A 27,102-nucleotide genomic window follows, 5' to 3' on the forward strand; every position below is an offset into this window, starting at 1 on the left:
TAAATAAATAAACTACATGAGATATCAACACTTTATTGTAAAATAGGCTTCGTGTAAGATGTTTTGCCCAAGTGTAGGCTAACGTAGGTGTTCTGAGCACATTTAAGGTAGGCTAGGCTAAGCTAAGATGTTCAGTAGGTTAGATGTATTAAATGCATTTTCGACTTACGATATTTTCAACTTTCAATGCGTTTATCGGGATGTAACCCCACTGTAAGTCAGGGAAGATCTGTAGTTCGTTTGTGTGAAAATCAATAAAATGATTTTTCAAGCAGACCCTATAGGCATCTTCTTTCTGCTGAGAAATTCATGTACTTTACATAGTAATTTTTAAAAGGCCTAAATATGCTTTTTTTAATATTTTACTCTGAATCTTACTATGTTTGATTAATAAAAAACACCTTCCTCTAGTGACAAACTAATATTTGCATATTCCTTGAGGTTGTAAAGTCTTTTCATGTGTATTGACTTCCAGCCTCCTAACAATCCTATGAGGAGAATAAAGGAGCTTTTATCACTTTATTAATATGAAGAAAATGAGGCACAAAGATGTTAAATGAATATCACAATTCAGCAAATAACAAGTTGGAAACTCAAGCTCAGTTCTGACCACCGATTCAGTACTCTAACATCCACTGATTGCCCGGGGATGCTGAGATGATTAGTCTAATTTTTGTATTTCTCTAATAACATTTCAGTAGATCTCTGTTACAGAAATCTCAGAAAGAATACACGGGGTCCTATTCCACAATTCTGGCGTCAGCCTTTGGGACCAGCACTGCTCTATAAATATTGACCGCATCCACTAAAAACTCTTGTGGGGCAGAAGACAAGTGTAGGTAAGCTCCGTCTCTATGTAAAGCCTAAAAGATCTGTTGCTAGAGTAAAATACTGTCTGAATTTCACAGGGAAGAAAGAAGTGCCATGGGATGTACATTATGCACACATTTTACCATTACAAGCGACGTGGTAATGAATAAAGAGCTAATTGCAATCCTAAGTTTTCATGAGATATAATAATAAGGACAAAAGAGTCACCAGGTAATTATCATTTTCAATTACGCAACTTATGTTAGCCTTCCAAGTATACAAAGAACATAAAATATAGCTTTTAGAAGTAATATATTCTCAGAAAAACTTTCAGAGTTGTAGCTCTTAGGTTTAAGAAATCTTTAAGACACAGTTTAATAAAAAATAAATCTATTTTCCAGTATGATGTTGTCCCATGATGTCCTCCTTTCTTTTTGTTTTTGCCACTTATTACAAAGTTATAAAACTCAAATGTAAGGTGCCTTATCGTCTGAGCCTCTGAATGTAATAAAAATCCCCTGAATTAAATTTTAAATGAACCTTTCATACATACAGAAATTCTCTGCACATTTTTCAATCTCTCAATTATCAGTGTGTTAGTGTTCTTATATTGTTCCTGCTATCTGCACGTAAATATGCGTTGAGTATCGAGTAGGACTCGTACTAATATTCTCTCAGTATATGCTTATGTATGTAAACCTTTGAAACTCTACATACAGAAGAGCACATGGAAGTGTTGGGAAGCGCAGCGACCGTGAGTGCTGCACCCACCAACCGCCACCTGACCTAGAAACTGCACTGTGACCAAGATCCTTGTCCCGGCCCAGGAGCTCTTGCCCTATCCCACCTCCCTGCCTGCCCACCACAGGTACCACTATCCCGAATTTTGTGTTTTATCATCCCCTCCCCTTGTCTTTTTAAAAATAACTTCATCACATATCTCTGTATCCCTAACTAGTATGTTTTTCAGTTTTGCTTCATTTTGAGCTTATAAAAATGGTGTCTTACTGTAGATAGTTCTCTGGTCCGTATATTTTCACTCAATATTATGTTTCTAGATCCTTCCATGTGGTTACACATAGTTCTATCATTTTCTATCATTTCTATCACTTCTATCTAACATTCCACTCGGTGACTGTTCTATAATTTATGTATTCATCTTCTTTCTGTGGATGTTTGAGTTTGTAGTTTTTTGCTATTATGGTCAATGATTTCATAAATTAATTTTGTATTCTCTCTTGGTGCATGCCTGCAAGAGTTTCTCTAGTATATACACCTGGGAGTAAAATTACTGGATAGTAGGGCATTCCAGGCCCCTTCTCTCCACAGGCACAGACCTTCGAAACCACTGCCGGGGTGGTCTGTGGAATAAGCTCCCAGCACTGAAGAGCTATCAGTGCCCTCCTGTGTGATTTTTGTAGTATCTTAAATCATTTGTAAAACCATAGACATTAGAGAATATTTTATACAAAAAAATTAAATTACAAAATTATGAGTTCATCATTGTATACAGGAGCTATTATAGTGCTCACTTGTTAGCGTTGGACCAGTTCTTACATAAACGACCCACTGTAAATTCCTTCACTGCAAATTACCTGTCCCCTAAGTACTCATATTCTTTCTTTACTGAATTCAGGAGAGGAACCAGCCTCACGAACAAGTGGTCATACTGTAGGAGAGGCTGCTCTCCTGTAGAGGCAAAAAAGGGGAGTCAGTGAAGGGGATTCAAAGGCAGCGGCTGCCGAGCACGTTCCTCCCTTCAGGGTCGCTGATGCTGAAAAGGCACCTGTGTGAGTGCCACAGGGCAGGCTGCAGTCAGTCATGCTGTCTAGCTGCATCTTGCCTTCAGACCATGGTTCTGTCCTGTTCTGTTCTCCCCAGGTCTAGCCTAAACGTTACAGTCTGGTCCAGCAGTTCTCCTGGGGTTTGAGGGCCCGCCCTCTGGTTGCTGAGTTAATAAAGAGCTGGCACTCCACTGGGACTAGCCTGATGCTGGTGACGGCAATTAGAGAGGCACCCAAAATGGGGAGGCAGAGGAGTCAGAGCTACAGGTCCAGCTGTGTCTAGGGGACATTTAAAGAGCCACAGCCAAACTATACGTGATGCCTATGGCACTCAATGAAAACCTCAGTGGCTGTTTTTCTGAGGTACTAAAGGTACTACATAGAAACACAGACTTTTGAAACTCAAGTGATAAACAGCTTTAAAATTAAATGACTCACCACAGAAAGACCACTATTGTCTTTGTTTGTGAATGTGTCTCCACTAGCACAGTCAATGCCAAATAATGCACAGATGCCTCCAGCAAACACTTCCTCAACATCCTAAATAAAGAAAGAACACAAAATGATACTCGCAAGTAATACAAATCAGGGCATGGTAACTAAAAAGTAACTGCAGAATAAATACACTGTTCATAAATAAACATGGCAGAATCTCACCATGAATTCTACAAAGAATGAATTAGCTACAACCACTGCAACACCGCCAATCAACCACAGCAAAACACCTTAAACAGGGCCCCTCTTTAAACCACATCTCAGTCGACAAGAAACTCAGAGATACGGCCTCATGACTTGGAGGATCTGCAGCACTGACAGAACACAGAGCCTCACAGTTCTAAGTGATTTCTATTGAATTAAAAAGCATGTACTATATGTGCTGCCATAGTCCAATGAGATGTGTATGGCAAAGGCTTACACGGAAAACCTGCAAAGGAAGTTTTGAACACAAGGAGAATGGAGCCCATTGTACTTAAAATAATCAATTTCTCACAGGTGTAAGCAGTTAAGAAAACACAGGAACTCTAAGAACAAAGCATTGGTGCCTCTAAGCTTTCTGCTTTTTGTCCTTTTATACTAACAGCTCATTCTGAACAGCTGTGAATGAGCTGCGACTGACTGTGAAGGAGCAAGTGTGTGTGTCTGTCTGTAACGGTTACACAGCTGTACAGATCGCCTAGCTTCTGGCCCATGAAACAGCAGTGCCAGCACTAACCCCTCCAGCCTGCCCCTGTTGCCCATCTCAGAAAACAGCAATGCTGCCCAAGATCGAGACTGCCTATTTATGTTCCAGGAGACACAAAAGTTATGGCCACCAAAAATTTCTGAACGTCAAGATTTTGCTTAGACAACTAAATTTCTCCAGGAATACAGAGCTGAACTGGGAAAGGCTGAGAGTAGAAGACAATCACACACACTTGGTACTCCTGCCAAGGCCTAACCCCGTGGACAAGAGAAGGCCAGGACAGACTCAGAGCCAATTCAAGCATTCAAGCCCTAAGCCGAAGTTCATCTTCCAGACCAGATCTCGAAAGGCTTTCAATCTTCAGAGAGATTCCAGCACCAATGGGACCTGTCAAGGGGCTGGTTCTACGAATACAAAACTCTAGGGTTAAAAAGAACTTTCACATCCACCATATTTCAGAAAGTAAATCCACTAAACAATGTGGGAAATTATGTGTGAATTTATTACTCTCACTTACCTTTGAGAACCACAGTTCCACTGTCCTAAAAACCTATTATACTCTTTGTAATGATAGCTCTTAAGGGCTGAATCTTGTGTTCTGAGTCTCAGGGACCAAACTGTCCCTTCTCCTTAACCTCGGCCATTGAGGAAATACAGCTAACTCACAAATAGTGGTGTGGAATGTGTTCTTATCATCTGCTGATTTAACCTTTACCAAAGTGCTCCATCAGACCTGTAGCACAGCTAATTAAAAAGAAAGAAGCCAGGAAAACATGTTCAATAGAAGTGATTTCCCCATGGGGTTCAGGATACCAAGAAGGTAGATGTATTTCACGGACATCAGAGAAATTTTGGACCTCACAGCAATGACTGTACTTGCCTCCATCATGTCGGCATGCATGCGAACGAGCCTCTGCACTCGCACTTTCTTTCCTGTCCTGGTGTTATAGATGGTGTCACCCTTCTTCAACTCTCCTTGATAATTGCGAACATAAGTTAACTGTCCAAAACGACCTGCCTAGAAGTCAAGATTGGGTAAGGGTAGAAAGAAATGAAAAAGAAACAAAAAAATCAAAATTAGGAGTGATGTCAGTATCATGGCAGAGTGAGCTGTTCCCATTGTGTCTCCCCTCTAAGTTACAGCCAGTAGGAGATCGAATGACAAACAAAAGGTGCACAGCACACCAGAAACCCTGAGAGATCCAGACATATAAACACCTGAAGGTGGGTGGACTGGACCTCTGGGAGGCAGTGGAACTAGGGAAGCAGCCCCGGTGTCCTCCTCTAGTATTGGCAACTCCAACACCAGCCCTCCCAGCAGCAAGGGTGCATCTAAAATGCAGATACCCCTTGTGGTGGTGTCCTGACCTGAAGTTTCAAAAAGCACAGTGGCACTGGAGACCAGAGGCTGCACGAGCAGCAACAGCAGTTTTGGCTCAGCCCCTGCCCCTCTCCCAGCAGTGGCACTTGTGACTTAACCCCTCTCCTTTCCCCTGCAGTGGCGGGTGGCACCTGCAACCTGAGGCTCTAGGAGTCACAGCAGTACCTGTCACCCATCCTCTAGTGGCAGCACTCCTGACACCAGCCCTACCAGCAGCAGGGGCTGCACACGAGACCCCAGACCTCAGTCACTGGCAGTAACACCTGTGAACTGAGTGCCTCTGGTAGTAGTACTGCCAGCATCCCCAGATAACCTGGGAGCAGCAGCACAGGTGGTGCACGGGGCAGCAGCACCCGAGCCCGTGGAGAGCCCACAGAGAGCTAGTGGAGGAACACGAGACCCAGCAGAGGTGCTTGCAGCCTGGTGACCCCAGTGGCAACACCCACGACTGTGGGGACATCATAAGCAGCAACCTCGCAGGCACAAGCAGCACAAGAGGGCACTGACGATGCCTCTGGCAGAGGCAGTGGAGGGTGGAAAGTGCAGGCTCTGAAATGCAACCAGAAGCACCTCAGAATCAAAGTAACCAAAGCCGTGCCCAAATAAGAAAGGTGGGTACCACCATGAATGCGCTGGCAGGGGATGAACTCATCACCCACCATGAGGAAGCACAGCAACACACAGAACAGAAGGAAAACAACAACCCTCCAGAGACCAAACTGGAAGTCACGGAAGATTGTGATCTAACTGACAGAGTTCAAAATAGCTGTCATGAAGAAACTCACTGAGTTACAAGAAAACTCAGAAACACAGTTCAATGAGCTCAGGAATAAAATCAACAGAAGGAGCACTCCACCAAAGAGACTGAAACTAAAAACCCCCCAGAAATTCTGGAGATAAAGAACACAATTAATGAGATGAAAAAAACTAGAAAGCATTGGAAATAGAGCAGACCATATGGAAGAAGGGATTCGCAAGCTTGAAGACAGATCTAGAAATGATTCAGGTGGAAGAGGAGAAAGAACTAAGATTTTTTAAAAATGAAGAAAATGGAGAAATATCCAACTCAGGAAAAGCAACATAAGGACAATGGGTATCCCAGAAGGGGAAGAGTGGGAGAAAGGAGCAGAGAGCTTATTCAAAGAAATAACAGCTGAGAACTTCCCAAAACTGAGGAACGAACTGGATATACAAGTCCATAAAGCTAATAGAACCCCTACTTATCTCAATGCAAAAAGACCTTCTTCAAGGCACTTTACATTAAAACTGCCAAAAGTCAACAACAAAGGAGGAATATTAAGAGCAGCCAGAGAAAATAGCATACGAAGGAACCCACATCAGGCTATCAGCAGATTTCTCAGCAGAAACTCTACAGGCCAGGACAGAGTGGAATGATATATTCAAAATATTGAAAGATAAAAACTGTCAGCCAAGAATACCCTGTCCTGACAGCAAGACAATAATAGTAGGGGACTTCAACACCCCACTTACACAATGGACAGATCATCCAGACAGAAGGTCAACAAGGAACAGTAGCCTTAAACAAAATGCTAAGCCAGATGGACTTCATGGATGTATACAGAACATTCCATCTCAAAGCAGCAGAATATACATTCTTCTCAAGGGCACAAAGAACATTCTCAAAGACGGACCATACATTGGGAAGCAAAACAAGCCTCAATAAATTTAAGACACCTGACATCATATCAGGCATCTTTTCTGATCACAATGCTATGAAACTAGAAATGAACTACAATAAGAAAGCTGAAAAAGTCACAAATATGTGTAGACTAAACATGTACTGAACAACTATTGGATCAATGAACAAATAAAAGGAGAAGTCAAAAAATACCTGGAAACAAAAGAAAATGAAAACACAACATAGCAAAGCTTATGGGATGCAGAAAAGTGGTACCAGGAGGGAACTAAATAGCAATACAGGCCTACCTCAAGCAACAAGAAAAATCTCAAATAAACAATCTAACACTATACCTAAAAGAACTAGAAAAAGAAGAACAAACAAAACCCAAAGTCAGTTGAAGGAGGGAAATAATAAAAATCAGAGTGGAAATAAATGAAATAGAGACTAAAAAGACAATAGAAAGGATCAATGACACTGAGAGCTGATTCTTTGAAAAGATAAACAAAATTGACAAACCCTTAGCCAGACTAAGAAAAAAAGAGAGAAGGCTCATGGGCTGGCCTGGTGGTGTAGTGGTTAAGTTTACGAGCTATGCTTTAGGGGCCCATGGTTCGCAGGTTTGGAACCTGGGCACAGACCTACACACTGCTCATCAAGCCATGCTGTGGTGGCAACTAACATACAAAATAGAGGAAGATTGGCACAGATGTTAGCTCAGGGCCAATTTCCCCAACAAAAAAATTAAAAAGAGAGAGAAGGCACAAATAAATAAAATCAGTTTTAAATATTTTATTTAAATATATATTTAAATGAAAGAGGAGAAATTACAGCAGATACCAAAGAAATACAAAGGATTATAAGAATACCATCAAGAGCTATGCACCATGATATACATGATATACATTATACATGATATACACTAACAAACTGGATAACATATAAGAAATGGATAAATTCTTAGACTCTTACAACTTCCCAAAGCTGAATCAAGGAGAAATAGAGAATCTGAATAGACCAATCACAAATAAAGAGATTGAAGAAGTAATGAAGAACCTCCCACAAAACAAAACTTCAGGACCACAGGGCTTCTCTGGTGAATTCAACCAAACATTCAAAGAAGACTTAAGACCTATCCTTCTCAAAGTCTTCCAAAAAGATGAAGAGGACGGGATGCTTCCTAACTCATTTTACAAGGCCAATATTACCCTGAAACCAAAACCAGACAAGGGCAACACAAAAAAGGAAATTACAGGCCAATATTACTGATGAACATAGATGCAAAAATTCTCAACAAAATATTAGCAAATCAAATACAACAATACATTAAAAGGCTCATACACCACGATCAAGTGGGATTTATTCCAGGCACATGGATGGCTCAGCATCCACAAATCAATCAATGTGATTCACCACAATAACAAAAAGAGGAATAAAAATCACATGATCATCTCAATAGATACAGAAAAAGCACTTGACGAGATTCAACATCCATTTATGATAAACCCACAGCCAACCCATACTCAATGGCGAAAAACTGAAAGCCATCCCTCGAAGAACAGGAACCCAAAAAGGATGCCCATTTTCATCACTCTTACTCAACATACTATTGGAAGTGCTAGCCAGAGCAATTAAGCAAGAAAAAGAAGAGGGATCCAAATTGGAAAGGGAGAAGTAAAACTGCCACTATTTGCAGATAACATGATTCTATATATAGAAAACCTTAACGAATTCACCAAAAAACTATTAGAAATAATTAACAAGTACAGTAAACTTGCAGTGTACAAAATCAACATTTAAAAATCAGTCTCATTTCTATACACGAACAATGAACTAGCAGAAAGAGAAATTAAGAATACAATTCCATTTACAATTGAAACAAAAAGAAGAAAATACCTAGGAATAAATTTAACCAAGGAGGTGAAAGACCTATACACTGAAAACATAAGACGTTATTGAAAGAAACTGAAAAAGACATACAGAAATGGAAAGCTATTCCGTGCTCACGGATTGGAAGAATTAACATAGTTGAAATGTCTATATCACCTAAAGCAATCTACAGATTCAATGCAATCCTTATCAAAATCCCAAGGACATTTTTCACTGAAATAAAACAAAGAATCCTAAAATATATGTGGAACAACAAAAGACCCCAAACAGCCAAAGGAATCCTGATAAAAAGAACAAAGCTGGAGGTATCACACTCCCTGATTTCAAAATATACTACAAAGCTATAGTAATCAAAACAGCATGGTACTGGCAGAAAAGCAGACACACAGATCAATGGAACACAATTGAGAGCCCAGAAATAAATTCACACATCTATGGACAACGGATCTCTGACAAAGGAGCCAAGAACATACAATGCAGAAAGGGAAGTCACTTCAACAGATGGTGTTGGGAAAACTGGACAGCCACGTGAAAAAGAATGAAAATAGACCATTATCTTACACCATACACAAAAATTAACTCAAAATGGATTAAAGACTTAAATGTAAGGCCTGAAACCATAAAACTCCTAGAAGGAAACATAGGTAGTACACTTTGACATAAGTCTTAGCAGCATCTTTTTGAATATCATGTCTACTCAGGCAAGGGAAACAAAAGAAAAAATAAATGAATGGGAGTCCTTCAAACCAAAAAGCTTCTGCATGGCAAGGAAACCATCAAGAAAATGAAGACAACTCACCAACTGGGAGAAAATATTTGCAAATCATATATCTGATAAAGGGTTAATATCCAAAATACATCAAAAAACATTTAACTCAACATCAAAAAAATGAACAACCCAATCAAAATGTGGGCAGAGGATAAGAACAGACATTTTTCCAAAGAAGATAAACAGATGGCCAACAGGCACATGAAAAGATGTTCAACATCATTAACTATTAGGGAAAGGTAATCAAAACTACAATGAGATATCACCTCACACCTGTAAGAATGGCTGTTATTAAAAAGACAAGAAATAAGTGTTGAAGAGGATGTATAGGAAAAGGAATCCTCATACACTGCTGGTGGGAATGTAAATTGGTGCAGCCACTACGGAAAACAGTATGGAGATTACTCAGAAAATTATAAATAGAAAATACCATATGATCTAGCTATTCCACTTCTGGGTATTTATCTAAAGAACATGAAAACACTAATTTGAAAAGATATATGCACCTCTATGTTCACTGTAGCATTACTCACAATAGCCAAGATTTGGAAGCACCCTAAGTGCCCATCAATGGATAAACAGATAAAGAAGATGTGGTATATGTATATATACACAATGGAATACTACTCAGCCATAAAAAAAGATGAAATAGTGCCATTTGTGACAACACTGATGGATCTTGAGAGTATTATGCTAAGCAAAATAAGTCACACAGAGAAAGACAATTACCATATGACTTCACTCCTATGTGGAAGATAAACACACAGATAAGGAGAACAGAGTGGTGGTTACCAGAGCAGCAGGTGGTAGAGGGCTGGGGGGGCAAAAGGGGTAAAGGGGCACACGTGTATGGCGACAGAGAGAAACTACACTTTTGGTGGTGAACTCAATGCACTCTACATAGAAATTAAAATATAATGATGTGTACCTGAAATTTATACAATGTTATAAACCAAAGCGACCTCAATCAAATAAATAATAATAAAAGTAATCAAACTTAGGAGAACTTCACACTACCTCCAAATATTTCCTATCAATCTTAGTAGTACATCTTATATACATGTTTTGGTTTGTCATAAACTACCTTAATACTAGCTTTGAATAAGATAAGTTAAATGGTTGTTGTTATTCTTTTTGGTATCACAATCCAAGATACTACTTCTGTTTCCTCCAAAATAAAAGTTATTAAAAGAAAATTTTAATTATTTATATAATTAGGAAGTATGCTTTTGCCTTCTAATATTATTTCATAAGTTCAGTTTAATAAAATAAGACACAAAAATAAGGTATAATTATTGGAAAGACAACAAAAACATCATTAGAAATGGTAAGATTGTACTATACATCTAAAAAACCCTTTGATAATCACCTGGAAAGCTATCTAAGTAAGAGTTCTGTGAAGTGACTAAATATAAAATGAGTACTCAAGAATCAATTCCTCCTGAACAGTAACACTAATCAATTAGATATATATTTAAAAGTTACCAATTTTTCCCACATTAATTTATGGGTTTAACACAATAGCAACCAAAATCCCAAGAAGAATATATAAACATTTGATAAGTGATTTAAAATCTACTTAGAAAAATGGTTAAAAATAGAAACTTTAAAAACTATGGCAATGAGAAGAAACTAACCCTGACTAATATTTAAAAAAATTAAATACTCCAAAACTTAAAAAGTATGGAACTAGCACCAATTAGACCGAACAGTCCATAGAGCATAGTTAAAAATCTAAAATGTTTGGGGCTGGCCCCGTGGCCGAGTGGTTAAGTTCGCGCGCTCTGCTGCAGGTGGCCCAGTGTTTCGTTGGTTCGAATCCTGGGCGCGGACATGACACTGCTCATCAAACCACGTTGAGGCAGCGTCCCACATACCACAACTAGAAGGACCCACAACGAAGAATATACAACTATGTACCGGGGGGCTTTGGGGAGAAAAAGGAAAAAATAAAATCTTTAAAAAAAAAAAAAATCTAAAATGTTTAATTCATTTGTCAATAATGATTAAAAAAACATGACAATCAATGGAAAAGTGTAACGTTGTTCAAAACCTGGTAACGAGACAATGGGTCTTCTCTTTGGAGGCAGAGGAGATCCACTTAGACCCTACCTCACAGCACACAGCAAAACAAATTCCAGCCGGTTTAACAACCAATAAACAAAGCAGAGGAAACTAAAGAAATATTTACAAAATATATTCAAAGAGCAGGGCTTCTGCAGTTAAAAATGAGAGAATGACTCAAGATAAAGACATATATTTGATTATATAAATTTTAAACCGCTAATTGTTTTAAAAGAGAACTTTATTAGGGAAAGCTCATACCAATAAGTAAAACACTTTGACTCTAATTTTAAAAAAGGAAAGACAAAAGAAATAAAGAAACAATTACAAAAAAGGAAATGCAACTGCATAAACAGTATATGAAAAAATATTCTCTATCATTAGGAATTAAGGCAAGATGAAATATTAAAATGCCATTTTCATGTATGAAATCAGTACTGATTTTTAATAAATAATACTCAATTTGAACAAGACTCATTGAAATAACCTAGTACATTAATTCTGAGAGTATGAAAGCAATCTGGCAATACAAACCATTAAATATTAAAACATTCCATACTTTAAACTGAATAATCACTATTCTGGGATGCTAAGAAAGCATTCCTAAATACCTACTTTTAAAAGCTTTATGCATAAAATTGTCACTGCACAGTTATTTCTACTTTTGAATTTAAAATTATTTTCTCATTTTAGAAGTAATAAGAAGTAGATTGTAAAAATTTAAAAATAAAAACTAGGAAAAAGTCCCCAAATAAAATTCCATCCCAGAAATAACCACTCTTCACACTTCTAACTTATCCATCATTTTTCCCCACTTAAAATATTAGGACCAGAAGCAACAATATCCCAACAAAAAGCACACTCCATGCTCAAATCTTGGTTCCTAATACTATTCTTGATTAAAAGGAATCAGGGCTCCTAGAGAAATGGCTGATTCTAGGGCTTGGGCCATGTAATGCCACAAAGTAAGGAAGTATTCAAAAAAGCAAAACATTGAAGAACGTCAAAAAGACACAGGAGCCAACGGAAAGAGCTCCACTGGCCAAAGCTGGGCAACAGAATAAGTGACATACTACTGGATTACAACTCAAACTACAAATAAATATCCATGAATCCATACTGATATAAACTAATGACTGAATAAACACATAAACGGGGGTGAAGAGACAACTCTCCCATATAGAAGAATCCCAAGTAAGTTAATGTAGATGCTGCTCCTTCCAGGAGGGGGAGCTGATGCCCCACCCCTTAACTGTGGCTGTGCATAGTAACTTCCTTCTAAAGAGTCAGTATCAAAAGGGGGAAAAAAGAGTAACTTTATAGCAGAGAACCCTGTAACCAAATCTTTTATGAGTCAATTTATAATAGGAATAAAAACCTAAAAGAAAAGAAAATCTCTACCTACAGCAGTTAAATACATTAGAAAGCAACTTACCTCCAGTTTAAAAGCCAGGCCTACGAATGGGTGAGAACTGTCTCTTTTGGAGTTCATTAAGATTTTGGTTTTTTCTTTTGAATCACTTAAAATAAAAGAAACATAAATCTATGAGATGCAATATTTAATACTTCTTTTATATCAATTTATTTCATCAGAGTATTAGCTAAGAAAATGCACGTGTGTTAAACGTTTCTGACCTCACATAAATGAAATTTCTTTGAAAGAGATCAGTAAGAATAACTTCCTTGGGCTTAGTTACAACATGGTGACAGGACCAGAGCAGACTAAAAAATACAGAAATTATCTGGGAGAGACAGGAAAGAAAAATAATCAATGCGTGCTTAAAAAAGTCTGTTTCTTAAAGGAACCATTGCTATCATATTGCGTAAGTGTTAACGTATTTCTGCAGAAACTAGGAGTCAGTTTGCAAGACTTACTCCTCCTGATGAAGAAGAGCATAATTCGGGACTTCAGATGGATTCGGTAGATACTCTAAAACAGCATCTAAGAGAGGCTGGACGCCTTTGTTCTTCAAGGCACTTCCCAAAAAGACAGGAGTAAAGGACCTATTTAGAGTAGCTCTTCGGATTGCAAGCTGCAACAGAAAAAAATTTAATGATTAATCTTAAAAATTACATTTTTTGTTTCAGATCAATTATAAACCAACAAATGAATGAAATGCATTGATACTCTCTGGAGTACTGGCTCTAGCGGAGACTAGCATCAGGTTCTCTATAACTTAAGGTCAAAATATAAAGAAAAAGAAACAAAATCAGTTCCTTTTTCAGGGCTTGGAAGCTACGTACTGTACAACGGCTTTCAACATTCTTGGAATGTCACTAATTTTCAATTTGGCAAAAAAAGATACATACACATAGAAAATAGACACATACACAGAAGAGTGTGAACAGTATGCTAACAATTGCACAAAATAGAGGGAAAAGTTATACATACGCAAAAAAAAATCTCTGGAAAGATACAACAGAAACCATTTACCAGTAACCTGCTTTAGGGAGGGGCAGAGAACTGAGCAGAGGGGAGACAGGTGGGAGATTTTTTACTGTATATCTTTGTATACTTTAAAAAATTTTAAACCATATGAAAGTATCATCTATTAAAAACACTTGGGGCCGGCCTGGAGGGGCAGTGGTTAAGTTCGCACCCTCCACTTTGGCAGCCCAGGGTTCACCAGTTTGGATCCCCAGCAGGGACCTACACACCACTCATCAAGCCATGCTGTGGTGGCATCCCACATAGAAGAATTAGAAGGACTTACAACTAGAATATACTACTATGTACTGGGGTTTTGGGGAGGAAAAAAAAGAGAAAGATTGGCAACAGACGTTAGCTCAGGGCCAACCTTCCTTACCAAAAAAAGGCATACCTTAGAAAACACTTGATTGTTTATTTATTTATTTTTTAAAAGAACATACATACAGGAAGTCCAGCGGTACGGATCACTCATCATAAAGGGCAATGAGAGTAAGAGGCTCTACAATAACGAACGCCAGGCTTTAGTGCAAGCCCTATCAGTGGGCCTCAGGCTGCATCCCCAGGTGCCCGAATGGCCCAGGAGGTCTCCAAGCGTCAGCAGTGGAGCGTCAGCTCTTGCAGCTGAAAGAGGCCAAGGGCAGTGCTGTGGCCACAACCTACCTCTGCAGAAATACGGAGCCAGCATACAGTTATTTGTCAGTCCTCATGAAAAAAAAAAAACTACCCTCAAAAAGCTTAAAGCAAAATATTTATAACCAAAATTTTTAAACATCACGAAAATGAAAAGTAAGATAACAGCTAGCATGATAAAACAGAGCAGAACAGGGGAAAACATGCACGGCAAAAAAACAATTACTATTTGAAACTACCTTAGCAACTTGATTTTGCCATTGCTAGGAACCAAAAATGTCTAGGTCACTAACCACCGAGGCTACCCAGGCCACATGGTCACATCCTTGACCTTCCACCCCTCCCTTATACGCAAGTAGGGGCATATAAGAATCTTACCATGCTTACTTTACATCCATTGGATAGAGAAACAAATGAGAGTGGTAGATAAATAGAAAAACTATTCCTATACCAGCCTAACAAAAGCTGTACTTTTCCAAAATTTTCCCTTGTTTTCTTAAGAAACACTTTGTTGACTTCCACTGTCTCTAATAATAATATATCCAACAATACAGAAACTAAAGTTACCCACGCATCCTGTGCAGAAAACAGTAAACACAGCAGGACTGGAAGTGCTATCCTTAGAATGGCCTGCTTGCAAGGTTGGCCCCTCGCTGGTGTCTGGGAACCAGGATTTCAGGAGGGTGCCCAGCATTCCCAGAAGTGCTAAGACTGGTTCACCGGGCCAAGACTGTTTGTACAATGTGGTATATGCTAAACACCTGCTTTCCCTCTGGGAGTCCAGGAATTGGTGCATGCCAGGTAGAGGGTGTCATGTGACCAGCCCCCAATAAAACCTTAGGCACCGAGTTTCTGAGAAGCTTCCCTGGTAGCTATTTCACAGGCGCAGGCACAACTTGCTGCTGGAGGAGTCAAGCACGCCTACGTGACTACACTGCGAGAGAACTCGTGGAAGCTTACACACGGTTTCTTCTGGACTTCACTTCACGTGCCTATTCCCTGTGCTGATTCTGCTGTATGTCCTCTCTCTGTAAGAAATCACAGCCTTGAGTGTGACTATGTCCTGAGTCCTGCGAGTCCTCCTAGTCAACAAACCTGGGCGTGGTCGTGGGGACCTCTTCCACATTCTGTTCAATAGATAAAAACCTAACTCTATTGTGGTTCCCAGGACACAATACTTGACTTTATTTATGGCCAGACCTATCCCTTCCTACACTGTGTTCCCTACTCATCAGAGAACTGAGGTGGTGAGCTTTGTGAGCGGTAAAGGACTAAGTTATGAGATATATTAGTAAGCATCCTCAGCTTCAACAGTTCTTTCCTTGGGCATCTGACCTGGAAACTCCATGAGTGCAATGTTTTACACACAATAATTACTTACGTGATTTCTGCTAAGTGCATGAAGTGGTTAGACAAAATGAATATCAGTCATTTTTTTATAATGATAAAATGTCCATAAAATAAAATTTACCATTTTAACCATTTTTAAGTTTACGGTTCAGTGGCATTATGTACATTCACATTGCTATCTTACCATTACCACTATCCATTTCCACACCTTTTTCATTATCCCAAATTGGAACTCTGTCCCCAGTAAACTCCCCCTTCGGCCCCTCCCCAGCCCCTGATTAGCACTATTCTACTTTCTGTCTCTAGGAATTTGACTGTTCTGTGTACCTCATATACGTGGAATCAAATATTTGTTCTTTTGTGTCTAGCTTATTTCACTTAGCATAATGTCTTCAAGGTTCATTCACATAGTATGTATCACAATCTTATTCCTTTTTAAAGGCTCAATAATATTTCATTGTATGTGTATACCAATTTTGCTTATCCATTAATCCATTGGCGGACATTTGGCTCATTTCCCCCTCCTGGCTACTGTGGATAGTGCTGCTATCAAAACTGGTGGACAAGTACGTTTGAGTCCCTGTTTTCAGCTCTTCTGGGTATACACAAGTGCAATTGCTGGATCATACAGTAGTTCTGTTTAGTTTTTTGAGGAACCGCCATACTGTTTTCTACAGCAGTTATATCATTTTACATTCCCATCAGCAATGCACAAGGGTTCCAATTTCCCCACATCCTTGCCAACACCTATTATCTGCTTTTTTGTTTTTTTGAAATAATAGCCATCCTAATGGATGAAGCAGTATCTCATTGTGGTTTTGATTTGCTTTCCCTCATGGTTCACAATCTTAAGAATCTTTTCATGTGCTTATTGGTCATTTGTTATCTTCTATGCAGAAACATATAATCAAAAAATGGCTACCAGTCTTAGGCAGGGATCTTCTCTTTATTTGTAAAGAGTTGAGCAATGAAGTGAAAGACTCTATACAGCCTTCCAAACAGTACAACAGTGTAAGTACCAACATACAGTCAGCAAACACTTAGCAGCCTTGTCTCTTAACCTCTCTTATTGCTGTAACATTTCTCTACATATCTTCTTTCTTTCTAATAAGGACATACCCAAGAGGTTAGCTATTTAAGTATCTTTTTTTCTAGAACAAACTATGACTCCTTTTCCATTTAAAAATATTACATAACTCATTACTTAAAAAAAAAGAGTACGAGACCATGTCAAGTATTATTTTTTTCCTGAGGAAGATTCGCCCTGAGCTAACATCTGTTGCCAACCCTCCTCTTTTTTTTGCTTGAGAAGACTGGCCCTGAGCCAGTCTTCCTCCACTTTATACACTTGCATGGCTGACAAGTGGTGTAGGTCTGCCCTGGGATCCAAACCCGGGAAGCCAAAGCAGAGCACAATGAACTTAACCACTAGGCCACACGGCTAGCCCTCGAGTACTTTTTGAAGAAAGCAATCATGTTAAATAAGTTTACTCACATTCCATGAATAAGCCCATCGGAAAGCATCACATCTCCTCGCTGCAAACCAGACCCCCCCACCTCGTGCTTTGTCAACTTAAGGCCCAGTTCGACGGCACCTGCCTTTAAATCAGAAACAGAGGGGATTTTTTCTTCCAGGAACATCTCACCAAGCTGCTCGTCTGAATTAGCAACACACTCAATCAGCTCCTGCCGGCGGTCAGCTGCTGCTGCTCTGAATTCTGCCGGAATTTCTCCGTATCGAACAACTTGACTAAGAAAAGAAAGGTTTATTTTGGTACTTTGAGGATATTCGATTAAACACATAAAGCACCCATGAAAAAGATAAACCAATGGCTAAAATATTTTTTCAGATGAGAAAGAGCTCTGATATATTTGCAGTATAATGGCAAATAAGATTAACATACGGCTTTAAAGTTCAGACAAAACAGTGGGCAAAATACTTCACTGACACAGCCAGAGCAAACCGCTCAAGGGTGTCCTGCTAGTGAATGGAAGCGGCAGGATTCGAAAGCAGTCTGACCCCAAAGCCCATGTGAGCACCTGAAAATTTACTGCCCAAATGAATCAGAACATCATGGTCTCTAACAAGCAGATTTAGAGACCCGACTCCATTGCTTTCCATTAATAACAAACCAATCACATAATTTTTAACACAGACTAACCCATTTTGCAGTAAAAAAAAAAAAAAAAAGGTTACTAAATACGCAGACTCTTCAACTTTAATCCCAATGCTTCATTCCTCTAGGGGCCGAATAGCTAAGAGTCACAAATAAAACATACACAACCAAGAAATGGATACACCTGACACTTAGAAACAATAGTCTGACAGTTTTCAAAGTATTTCTTTAAAAATGGAACTTAATGTCAAAAAATAATAAGCTTTTCAGAAAACACATTTCTAAATCAAAAAAAGTAAAAGAAGCCAATTGCAAATGATCAGAAAATAATTATTATCCTAAAGAATGCTCTTCACAGCTTTTAGAGCTTAATTCCTTCCTTCCCGCAAGCTCCCTGACCCTTAGCGTTTCACATCAGAATATATACATGCCCGGCGGGCCAGCGCTGAGCAGGGGTAGGTATATTAAGAGGTTCCGCCTGGGGTTCTGATGCACAACAAAGTTGACAAGCCTTCACTTTAGAAGACAGAAACGTGTGCCCTGGTAATTCTGGGGAAGTGGATTTAATCCTTTACCTACCAACATGTTTTGAGTCCCTGTTACGTACCAGGTTGTTCTGGGGCTAGGGACATGAAGGAATAAGCCTGACAAAAATCCGTGTCCTCTTGGGCCTTACATTCTAAGGAAGGACAGACAAACTTTGTTGCTGTCACACGAAAAGTGAGAGAAATGCCTCATCCGCTGGACAGCCTCCATCTTTTCCCTGACTACAAGATGAGATAAACTCTACAGCTAATTGATCATAGGCCCTATCACCCACCTGCAGGACCAGCAATCCCAGTTCCATAGCAGAGGAAGGAAATCCCTCAAGAAGTACCTTTGGAGAAAGTGCCAGGCCCTTGGGGCCACTCCTCAGAACAAAGGGTCATTTACCACTCCCCACACTGTCTAGATTAGTGCCACTCAAAGTGTGGTCTGCAGACTTGCAACATCAGCATCACCTGGGGGCTTTCCAGAAACGCAGATTCCAGGCCCCACCCTAGATGTACTGAATCAGAATCTCCGAAGGAAGATCCAGGAACATGTGCGTTAACAAGCTCTCCAGGGGATTTTTCTGAATGCTGTGGTTTGATAACCACTGGGCAATTATAGTGCTTTGTATGCAAAGGCCACTCAAAAGTGGACTGATGGACCAAATTCCATGTCAAAAAGTTACCAATTTGCTTCTTATATTGCCCAAACCACACCTGTGCAATTTTTAACCGCCTTTACATATTAATCTTTTTATCTTTGTAATCTCATGAAATAGGCAGAGAAAATATTTATGATCCCTATTTTCTTCATAGTTTTTGTCACAAGACCCAAGACATAGCAGCTGCTCCAAAAAAGTTTGCAGAATGAATGAACGAATAAATAAATCAGTTGAAAAAGAGAGATTGCATTCCTAGCCCAAGCTGAAGGCCTCCTTCCACCACACCAGGCAGGGCACAATGTGATAGAAATCCATTAGCGAAAACTTAACCTATGCTCCCTTGGAATGAATACTAAGCAAAACAGGAAGAAACCAGGATTAAAGGCATTGGAACAGAATCAGCTTAAAGGATATTCTCCCAGCCTCATTTCAAAAAGATGTTTACTCTGCGTTTAAAGAACTCATTCTTTTCCTTCTCTTTCATACTTTTTAAAATGTAAGATTTTAACATATTTTTAATACTTACCCAAAGTCTCCATCAAAATAGATGGCTCGCTCCTCAATAAGATCTATAATCCCTTTAAAATCGCTCTCCAAACCAATGGGCATCTGCACAAACGCTGCATTATGACTTAGCTTAGACCTGAAAAATAAAAATACATACGTTTACCTCTTTCTTCACCCCAAATGTCTCTGAAATGACAAAATAAATATAAAAAGAAATCTATGGCAGATGAGGTGGGACAGTGAGGGGTGTCACCAGCAGGTCAGACTGGAAGACATACGGCAGTCAGGGACAGACTGACAACCAAACTCTTCGTGCTCAGGAAGCCACAACCCTATTTAGGCAACAAAAAGAACTCTAAAGTAAGTGTTTTGCCATCAGATCCCCAGAATAGCCTGGATCAGAAACCGAAGGGGGAGGAACAGGTCAATGGGTAGTCAGCCAGGAAATCTGAAGATGGTGGGATAACTGTGCCCACGCCTCATTCTCGGATCAGCCGACTCTCGTGAAGCCGAGTACTGCCATCTGAAGAGGAAGTTCTTAGGGGAAGACTCTCAGAGTAGGTGCTAAAGGCAGACACTCGTCACCAGCCCGTATCCCGACTCAGGCCAACCACTGAACAGAAGCCACACTCACCAGCAGGGCTTCTCCCTCAAGAAGGAATGGGCTCCAGCTACCAACATCCAGTCTAGACTTTAGGCCCCCATTTGTAACTATGGATAGATAACTAACAATCACCAAATATTCGAAGGAAACCAATAGCTTGAAAAAGAGGCATGAGTTCAAGAAATAGAACTAACGTCCAAAGAGAGAGTTACTATAAGAAAATAAAGTGTAAAGATGAGAAGTAATTACCTCTATTAACAAAGATGTTGCAGTAAAAGAGAAAGTTTATGGAAATTAACTATATAATTGCTGAAATTAAAAAGAAAACTACAGGCTAAACAAGAGAAGGGATGCAGATGAATATCAGAGTAGTAAGCTGGAAGACTGACCTCAAGAATTCTCTTGTAACCCAGTGCAAAATGAGAAGGAGACAGAAAGTATGGCAGAAAAGTTAAGAAGGCGAGATTCAGGAGTTTCAAAATCTGTTTAATGAGAGTTACAAAATGGGAAAACAGATTAAAGAGAGTAGGGGTCAGCCCAGGGTGCAGCAGTTAAGCACACACATTCCGCTTCGGCGGCCTGGGGTTCACCGGTTCGGAACCCATGGCACCACTTGGCACGCCATGCTGTGGTAGGTGTCCCACACACAAAGTAGAGGAAGATGGGCACGGGAGTTAGCTCAGGGCCAGTCTTCCTGTGCAAAACGAGGAGGACTGGCGGCAGATGTGAGCTCAGGAATAATCTTCCTCAAAAAAAAAAAAAAAAAGAGAGTAGACTAAAGAACCAAAGTAGAAAAATAAACGCTAACAGAAAATTTTCCTGGAATTCAGAAAAAGACTTGGGAAGAGTCCACTACTGCCAAGCACAAGTAAAATATAAGTAATAAAGGCAAAAAAGTGAAAACGTTCTATTTTACCAAGAAAATATGACAAACATCCAATAAAGAAAAATTTCATTCTCATGTTCCCAAATAGCTCACTTCCATCTGAGTGCACACAGCGATACAAAGGTCCTCAGCACCATCCCTCCTGGCACTGGACACATCACTCAGTCTCTCCACTACCACGAACCCGACTGCCTACACCCATCAATCAGCTCTGCCATGGGAAAGCTGAGTGGGAACGCTACAGCTCCATTTACACAGTTACAAAGGGTGAAGAGCGAAACGTGGACTCTTCTCAAGGCTATGTGACACACACAGTATTGTGCAAAATGTAAAATGCCACAAATACCACTGGGTAACATCTGGCACAGAAAGAAGTGCTACTGTGTCTCAGCAAATATGTTACCACATGAGAGCAAGGGAAGAGAGCAGACTACCTAAGGGCATTAATTAAAATTAGTTGAAGATGATCTTTTAGGTTTGTCTCAGTAAATGCAAGTACTTTTAGGATCTAGCCAGGCCTGGTGGTCAGTGGTAAGATCTGGCGCTCTCACCATGCCGCCTGAGTTCGTTTCCCCATTAGGGAACCACACCAGCCCTCTGTCGGTTGTCATACTGTGGTGGCTGCATGTCGCCGTGATGCTGAAAGCTCTGCCACCAGGAATTCAAACACCAGCAGGGTCACCCATGGTGGGCAGGTTTCAGTGGAGCTTCCAGACTAGACAGACTGCGAAGAAGAGCCTGGTCACCCAGTTCCAGAAAAAGTGGCCATGAAAACCCTGTGAATAGCAGCGGAATACTTCTGACGTAGCGCCATAAGGTGAGAGGACGGCGCAGAAAGACACCACTCTGCTGTGTCACTAGGAGTCGGAATCATGTCAACAGCTCTAACAAACTTTTAAAATCTACTCTAGATTATGACTTTTCTAACTATAGCAAAACAGTAATTGCCAGATTGTCTTCTGAATTCACCTTCAACAACCCTACAATTTAAGTCATATTTTCACCATTTTACAGAGAAGGCAGTTGATGAGATCACAACACAAATCAAACTACTGACCTCAGTGTTCCACTTACTAAGATAAGTCACTCACATAAATAAATTTCTTTTTCCAGTGACGCTGAGTCAATCGTAGTTCTGGAGGTAAGGTTTGTTATCCAGATGGTCACAACCCCTGTCCTTTCTCAGGCTCGGTACCTCATTTGCTGTAGGGCCCTGGCTGGGTTGGAGCCCACGCGGTCCAGTTTGTTAATGAAAGTTAGGAATGGAACATTGTAGCGCTTCATCTGACGATTAACAGTCATGGTCTGGCACTGCACCCCTCCGACAGCACAGAGAACAAGGACTGCACCATCCAACACCCTCAGGGCCCTTTCAACTTCTATTGTGAGGTCCACGTGCCCTAAATGAGACAAAGAAGTGTGGGAGAGTCTTAAAGAGCGGTCTGATTTTTTTATAACATGCAAAATTAAAAGTTTTTTATCTTTCACGACATAAGTCTTCTAATTAGAATGTGGATTTCTTTTTTCTTTTTTAAAGATTCTATTTTTCCTCTTTCTCCCCAACGCCCCCCAGTACATAGTTGTATATATATTCTAGTTGTGGGTCCTTCTAGTTGTGGCATGTGGGATGCCGCCTCGGCATGGCCCTATGAGCGGTGCCATGTCCACGCCCAGGATTCAAACCGGCAAAATCCCAGGCTGCTGAAGGGGAGCATGCGAACTTAACCACTTGGCCACGGGGCCGGCCCCTAGAATGTGGATTTCTTAAATCACTCATACCATTCACCCAGCATAAGGTCCAGAGCCCCAAATCACTTCAAAAAGATACCAGGACATGGGCACCTTTGGATCAGCTACAACACATAAAACGTGAGAACCTTCCCAGTCACAAATTATTTGCACTATTTTTCAAGGAAACTACATAAGGACGAAATGCTCTAGGTCCCAAGTCAGATTTCTCTAACAGGAAATTCACAGTCACACTTTAGAGTATTATTTGATACTCAACAATGAGCTGGGTCATAGAATAGAAAAGAACTAAATGGGCTTTTGCCAAAATAAGCTGCAACAAAACCAAGAACTCAGCTTACCAGGAGTATCTATAATGTTGATGTTGACATCCTTCCACACGGTATAGGTGGCCGCTGACTGAACAGTGATTCCTCTTTGTCTCTCTAGTTCCATGGAATCCATGACAGCACCAACGCCATCTTTACCTTTCACCTAAACACAAGCACAGTGATTCAGATTTCTCTGTCCCTATATTCCAAGAAGGAAAGAAGTCTTTACTGAGGTGGAACTAGAACACAGATGGTTAACTGGGCAATTTCCAAAGAAGCCTAATCACCAAACCAGATCATCTCTTGAAATAGAAAACTGGTAATAGGTTTTACCCTCTGTGAACTGTCTAACCCTCTTTTCACTGCTGCTCCCAGCAAGGGCTCCCACAGAGCAATCACCTGGTCTGAGAGCCATTGTTGCTCCCTCTGCCCCGCTCCTGCCCTCCGGCCTCGTGTTAGTCCAGGAGCAGATGTTCAGAGAACGGGTTCTGCCCTGCTCTGCTGCATGTAGAGTCTGAGGCCCAGGTGGGAAGGATTCAGCTTTTAAAGCGTATGATTTAACAAGACGATCTTTTATCTGAAGAAATATTTTTAAATGGAAAGTTAAGTCACTCAATGATATAATAATTTCTTCAAGAGAGTTTCAAGATTTAAAAAAATTTTTTTCTGCTATATGTATTTAACTCAAGCTCATACTATATATTATTTAAAACCATTTTTTCCACTTAACATTATAAACATCTCTAAATAACATTAAAAATTATGTATATACTATTTTAATGGCTGTTGAAGGGTACATCATATTGACAACATTCTTAAAAGACAATCTACTCAGGATACCCACAGTGATGGACTAGACGGATTCCTGAGAGCAACATTTCAGGCCAACTTGAGCAATCCTCTGTGTGATATGACTGACTAGAGATCCACGGTTACCATTCTTTTAACCTTTCAAGTTTTGTGAAGTTTATCAAACCATTAACTACAAAACAAGTAAAACCAAGCTCTAACTACTCTGGAGCCCACCACAACCACACACCTCATGCATCTTTGCAATCCTGCCGGTGTACTAAAGCACCCGTTCTGTCAATGTGGTTTTCCCAGAATCAGTGTGAGCTGAGATTCCAATATTTCGTATTTTCTCGTTGGGAATCACCCCTGATGAACACCATCGGCAGACCTTCCAATTAACCTGAAAAGTAAGAGAGATCAATTCAGTGCACCTTTTCTAAGAGAGAGCATGGGTTCAGCGGACATCGCTCCTCCAGAGAAACTCAACGGACACAAAACACCATACGACACAGCTTGGAAAGGCAAAAGAGGGCACGTCTCCACCGCAACTCCCGCAACCAAAGGGAAGGCTGCAGGGGAGAGCAGAGAAGACACAGCCTGAAAACAAATACATAATCAACCAATCAGAAAAAGATGCTCGCATTAATTATGTAATTAATTAAAAGGGGACAACTACTTTTATCAAATGTTATAGGTTTGAAAGTATACACTGGGGATAATAAAATCAGAAAGATAGATCCTAACAACTACTTTACCAGGAACTAGAGTTTTCATCTTAAGTTCTGCTGTTTCCCCTTCCCCCTTAGTCTCGTTCACAGCTGGCAAGGCCGTCCGAGGACTTCCGTGCTTCACGCGGTGGTACCGACAGCTCTAACGCAGCCCACAAAAGGTTTCCAATTCCTTCTACACAAAGTTAACGCCTTTTTTTTAAACTTTATTTTACTCGGGGCGGGGCGGGGGGGACAGGGCAGAATCCTGCATTTTATGGAATTAAGACACAATGTAAACCACTGCCTACAGGGCTGCACATCCAAGTGCACTGCGGTCACTTGTGGGCAGAGGGAAGCACAACTTGGAAGCGGCGGGTAAAACTAATGGGAACCCTGGCGCCGGGCGCCTCCAGAGTAAACCCAGGGAAGCCTGCGAGCCGCGCGCGCCAGGCCCGGGCACAGCGGGCCACCGCCACCCGACGCCAGCCCCCCGGGCGCGCCCCGCGGCCGGCACGGACAGGGAGAGGGGCCCGGGCCGCTCCGAGGGCCACGCGGCCAGGGGACAGTCCGGGCTCGGCCCCGCTCCCCGGGCACTCTACCTGCCTCCCCTGCCAGCCCAGCGCGGCGGGGACCCGCGGGAGCCCGCGCCCCAGGGCCGCGGCCGTCCCCAGCAGCCTCATGGCCGGCGCAGAACGGGGTCGCAGGGCCCGCGGCTCCGGGATGCTCAGCAACCGGCACCGCGGCGGGAGACCTTCAAAGTCACGCCGGCCAGCAGCCCCTGAAGAGCACTTCCGGGGCGAAGGACGCGAGCGCGGAGGGACGAAGGGAAAGAGGGAGGAGCTCCCGGATCTGAGGGCCGAGCAGCGCCCTCCCCTGCCCGGGCGCCCTCTGCCGACGAGGAAGAGGAGCTGCAGTCGCTTCACCGAGCTCATCCAGCCTTGCACGCTCCCAGAGCGCTGCAGCCTTTTGGGATGTGGTGCCAACTGTAGCAACCTGGAGAAACGTTTTTTAACAGAATTTAAGTGACAAAAAGAGCAGTTGTCATCTATGCTACCATCACAGATATGAAAAAATACTTATCTACAGGACACGACCTGAAAAGAATGTGGAAAAATGATGACTGAACTATCAATTACAAGTGCTTTTTCTCATCTCGAACGTTCCGTCGTTCTTCGGTGTTAGGCGTTTTAGGGCCAGTTCATATGGAAGACAGCCTCCTTGACGATTCCACTTGGAGGCATCGCGAACTTACTATGTCCGAAACGAAGCGTCTGATCTCCCTCCCAGCACCGTCTTCTGCAGTCGTCTTCATCTCATAAACCGCAGCCGGTGCCGCACTCAGTCGCTGTGAGCGCGCCGTCTCCCGGCAGCGCGTGCCTTAACCCCTCGCCGGGGGTCGGGGCCGCGCGCCAGCCCGCCTCTCCCGCCCCGGCCCCCTGCCCCCTGCCCCCTGCCCCGCCCGGCCGCTCCTGCCCGCGCTTTCCCTCCGTGCAGGCGGCCGCTCAACGGGGTGCTCCAGGCCCGGCTCTTCCGCGCCCGCGAGCTCCTCCCCGTCGCTCTTCTCGTGCGGCTTCGCTCTGCAGAGCGCTTCTCAGACCAGACGTCTCACACACCTGAGCGCTGTCTCCTTTCCCAGTGAGGTCAATGCCGTGAGAACAGTGACTGGGCTGTGGATCGCTGTGTCGCCCTGCGTGGGCTAGGTGCTCAATGATATTTGTGGAATGAACGAGATCGAATAAATAGAAATCAGAGGAAATTACAAGGGACAAGTAAAACCAGAGACTCAGTAATGAATTTCGAATTTACTTTTTGTATATCATCCATATATTAATTTACAAAAAAAGATTAAGCTTCTTTGATGAGTAAATCCGTTAACACTGAATATACCATTAAATAAACTTTTTCATTTATAGACTTTCGAAGATTGTCTTAGAAGCCTTTATATGTATTTGTTTAAAATATATAAACACATAATTATGTAAATGGTAATAAAATTTTAAGATATAATTATTTAATAGTACATATAAAACAGTACATCTATTACACTGAAATTACCACTTTAACAGTTTCCTTGAGGAAAAATTCATACTCATTATCTTCTATGTGTGTATATTTTCATATTTTTCCGTAATTATTATACAAATTATATCTTATTTTTATTAATCACTTTTAACCAAAGGGATCAACTATTTTCTCCACAGAGGAAACTAAAAGACAAAAAACCAAGAAGTCTCTAGCTAAATTCTTATGTGTACACATTATATGGTACCTCTGTTAAGTTTTACAATGGCAAAATACACATA

General features: G+C 41.1%; 1 protein-coding gene across 1 annotated transcript; it reads right to left on the reverse strand.

Moving 5' to 3' along the window:
* Positions 1-17: 17 nt before the first annotated feature.
* LOC138922180 (elongation factor G, mitochondrial-like) lies at positions 18-25,612 on the reverse strand. Its single transcript, XM_070259007.1, has 11 exons — positions 25,399-25,612; positions 24,337-24,489; positions 23,697-23,874; positions 23,328-23,460; positions 22,433-22,637; positions 19,767-19,883; positions 17,531-17,681; positions 13,396-13,553; positions 12,956-13,040; positions 4,658-4,795; positions 18-3,134 (listed from the first exon to the last, which is right to left on the reverse strand). The coding sequence occupies exons 4-11, from the start codon at positions 23,428-23,430 to the stop codon at positions 2,997-2,999; spliced, it is 1,095 nt and encodes a 364-aa protein (XP_070115108.1). The 5' UTR covers positions 23,431-23,460; positions 23,697-23,874; positions 24,337-24,489; positions 25,399-25,612; the 3' UTR covers positions 18-2,996.
* Positions 25,613-27,102: the final 1,490 nt, after the last annotated feature.

This window comes from Equus caballus, unplaced genomic scaffold (genome assembly GCF_041296265.1).
Source record: "Equus caballus isolate H_3958 breed thoroughbred unplaced genomic scaffold, TB-T2T haplotype2-0000563, whole genome shotgun sequence".
NCBI lineage: Eukaryota > Metazoa > Chordata > Mammalia > Perissodactyla > Equidae > Equus > Equus caballus.

What these genes read in the sequence shown, in the direction of transcription:
- LOC138922180 (XM_070259007.1), bottom strand. Translation starts at nt 23,430, where the DNA reads ATGGATTCCATGGAACTAGAGAGACAAAGAGGAATCACTGTTCAGTCA. An exon ending in CAACATTATAGATACTCCTG is followed by an intron (nt 22,638 to 23,327) that starts GTAAGCTGAGTT and finishes TGTCTCATTTAG; the next exon opens with GGCACGTGGACCTCACAATA. An exon ending in TATTTTGATGGAGACTTTGG is followed by an intron (nt 17,682 to 19,766) that starts GTAAGTATTAAA and finishes TTCTTTTCTTAG; the next exon opens with TCAAGTTGTTCGATACGGAG.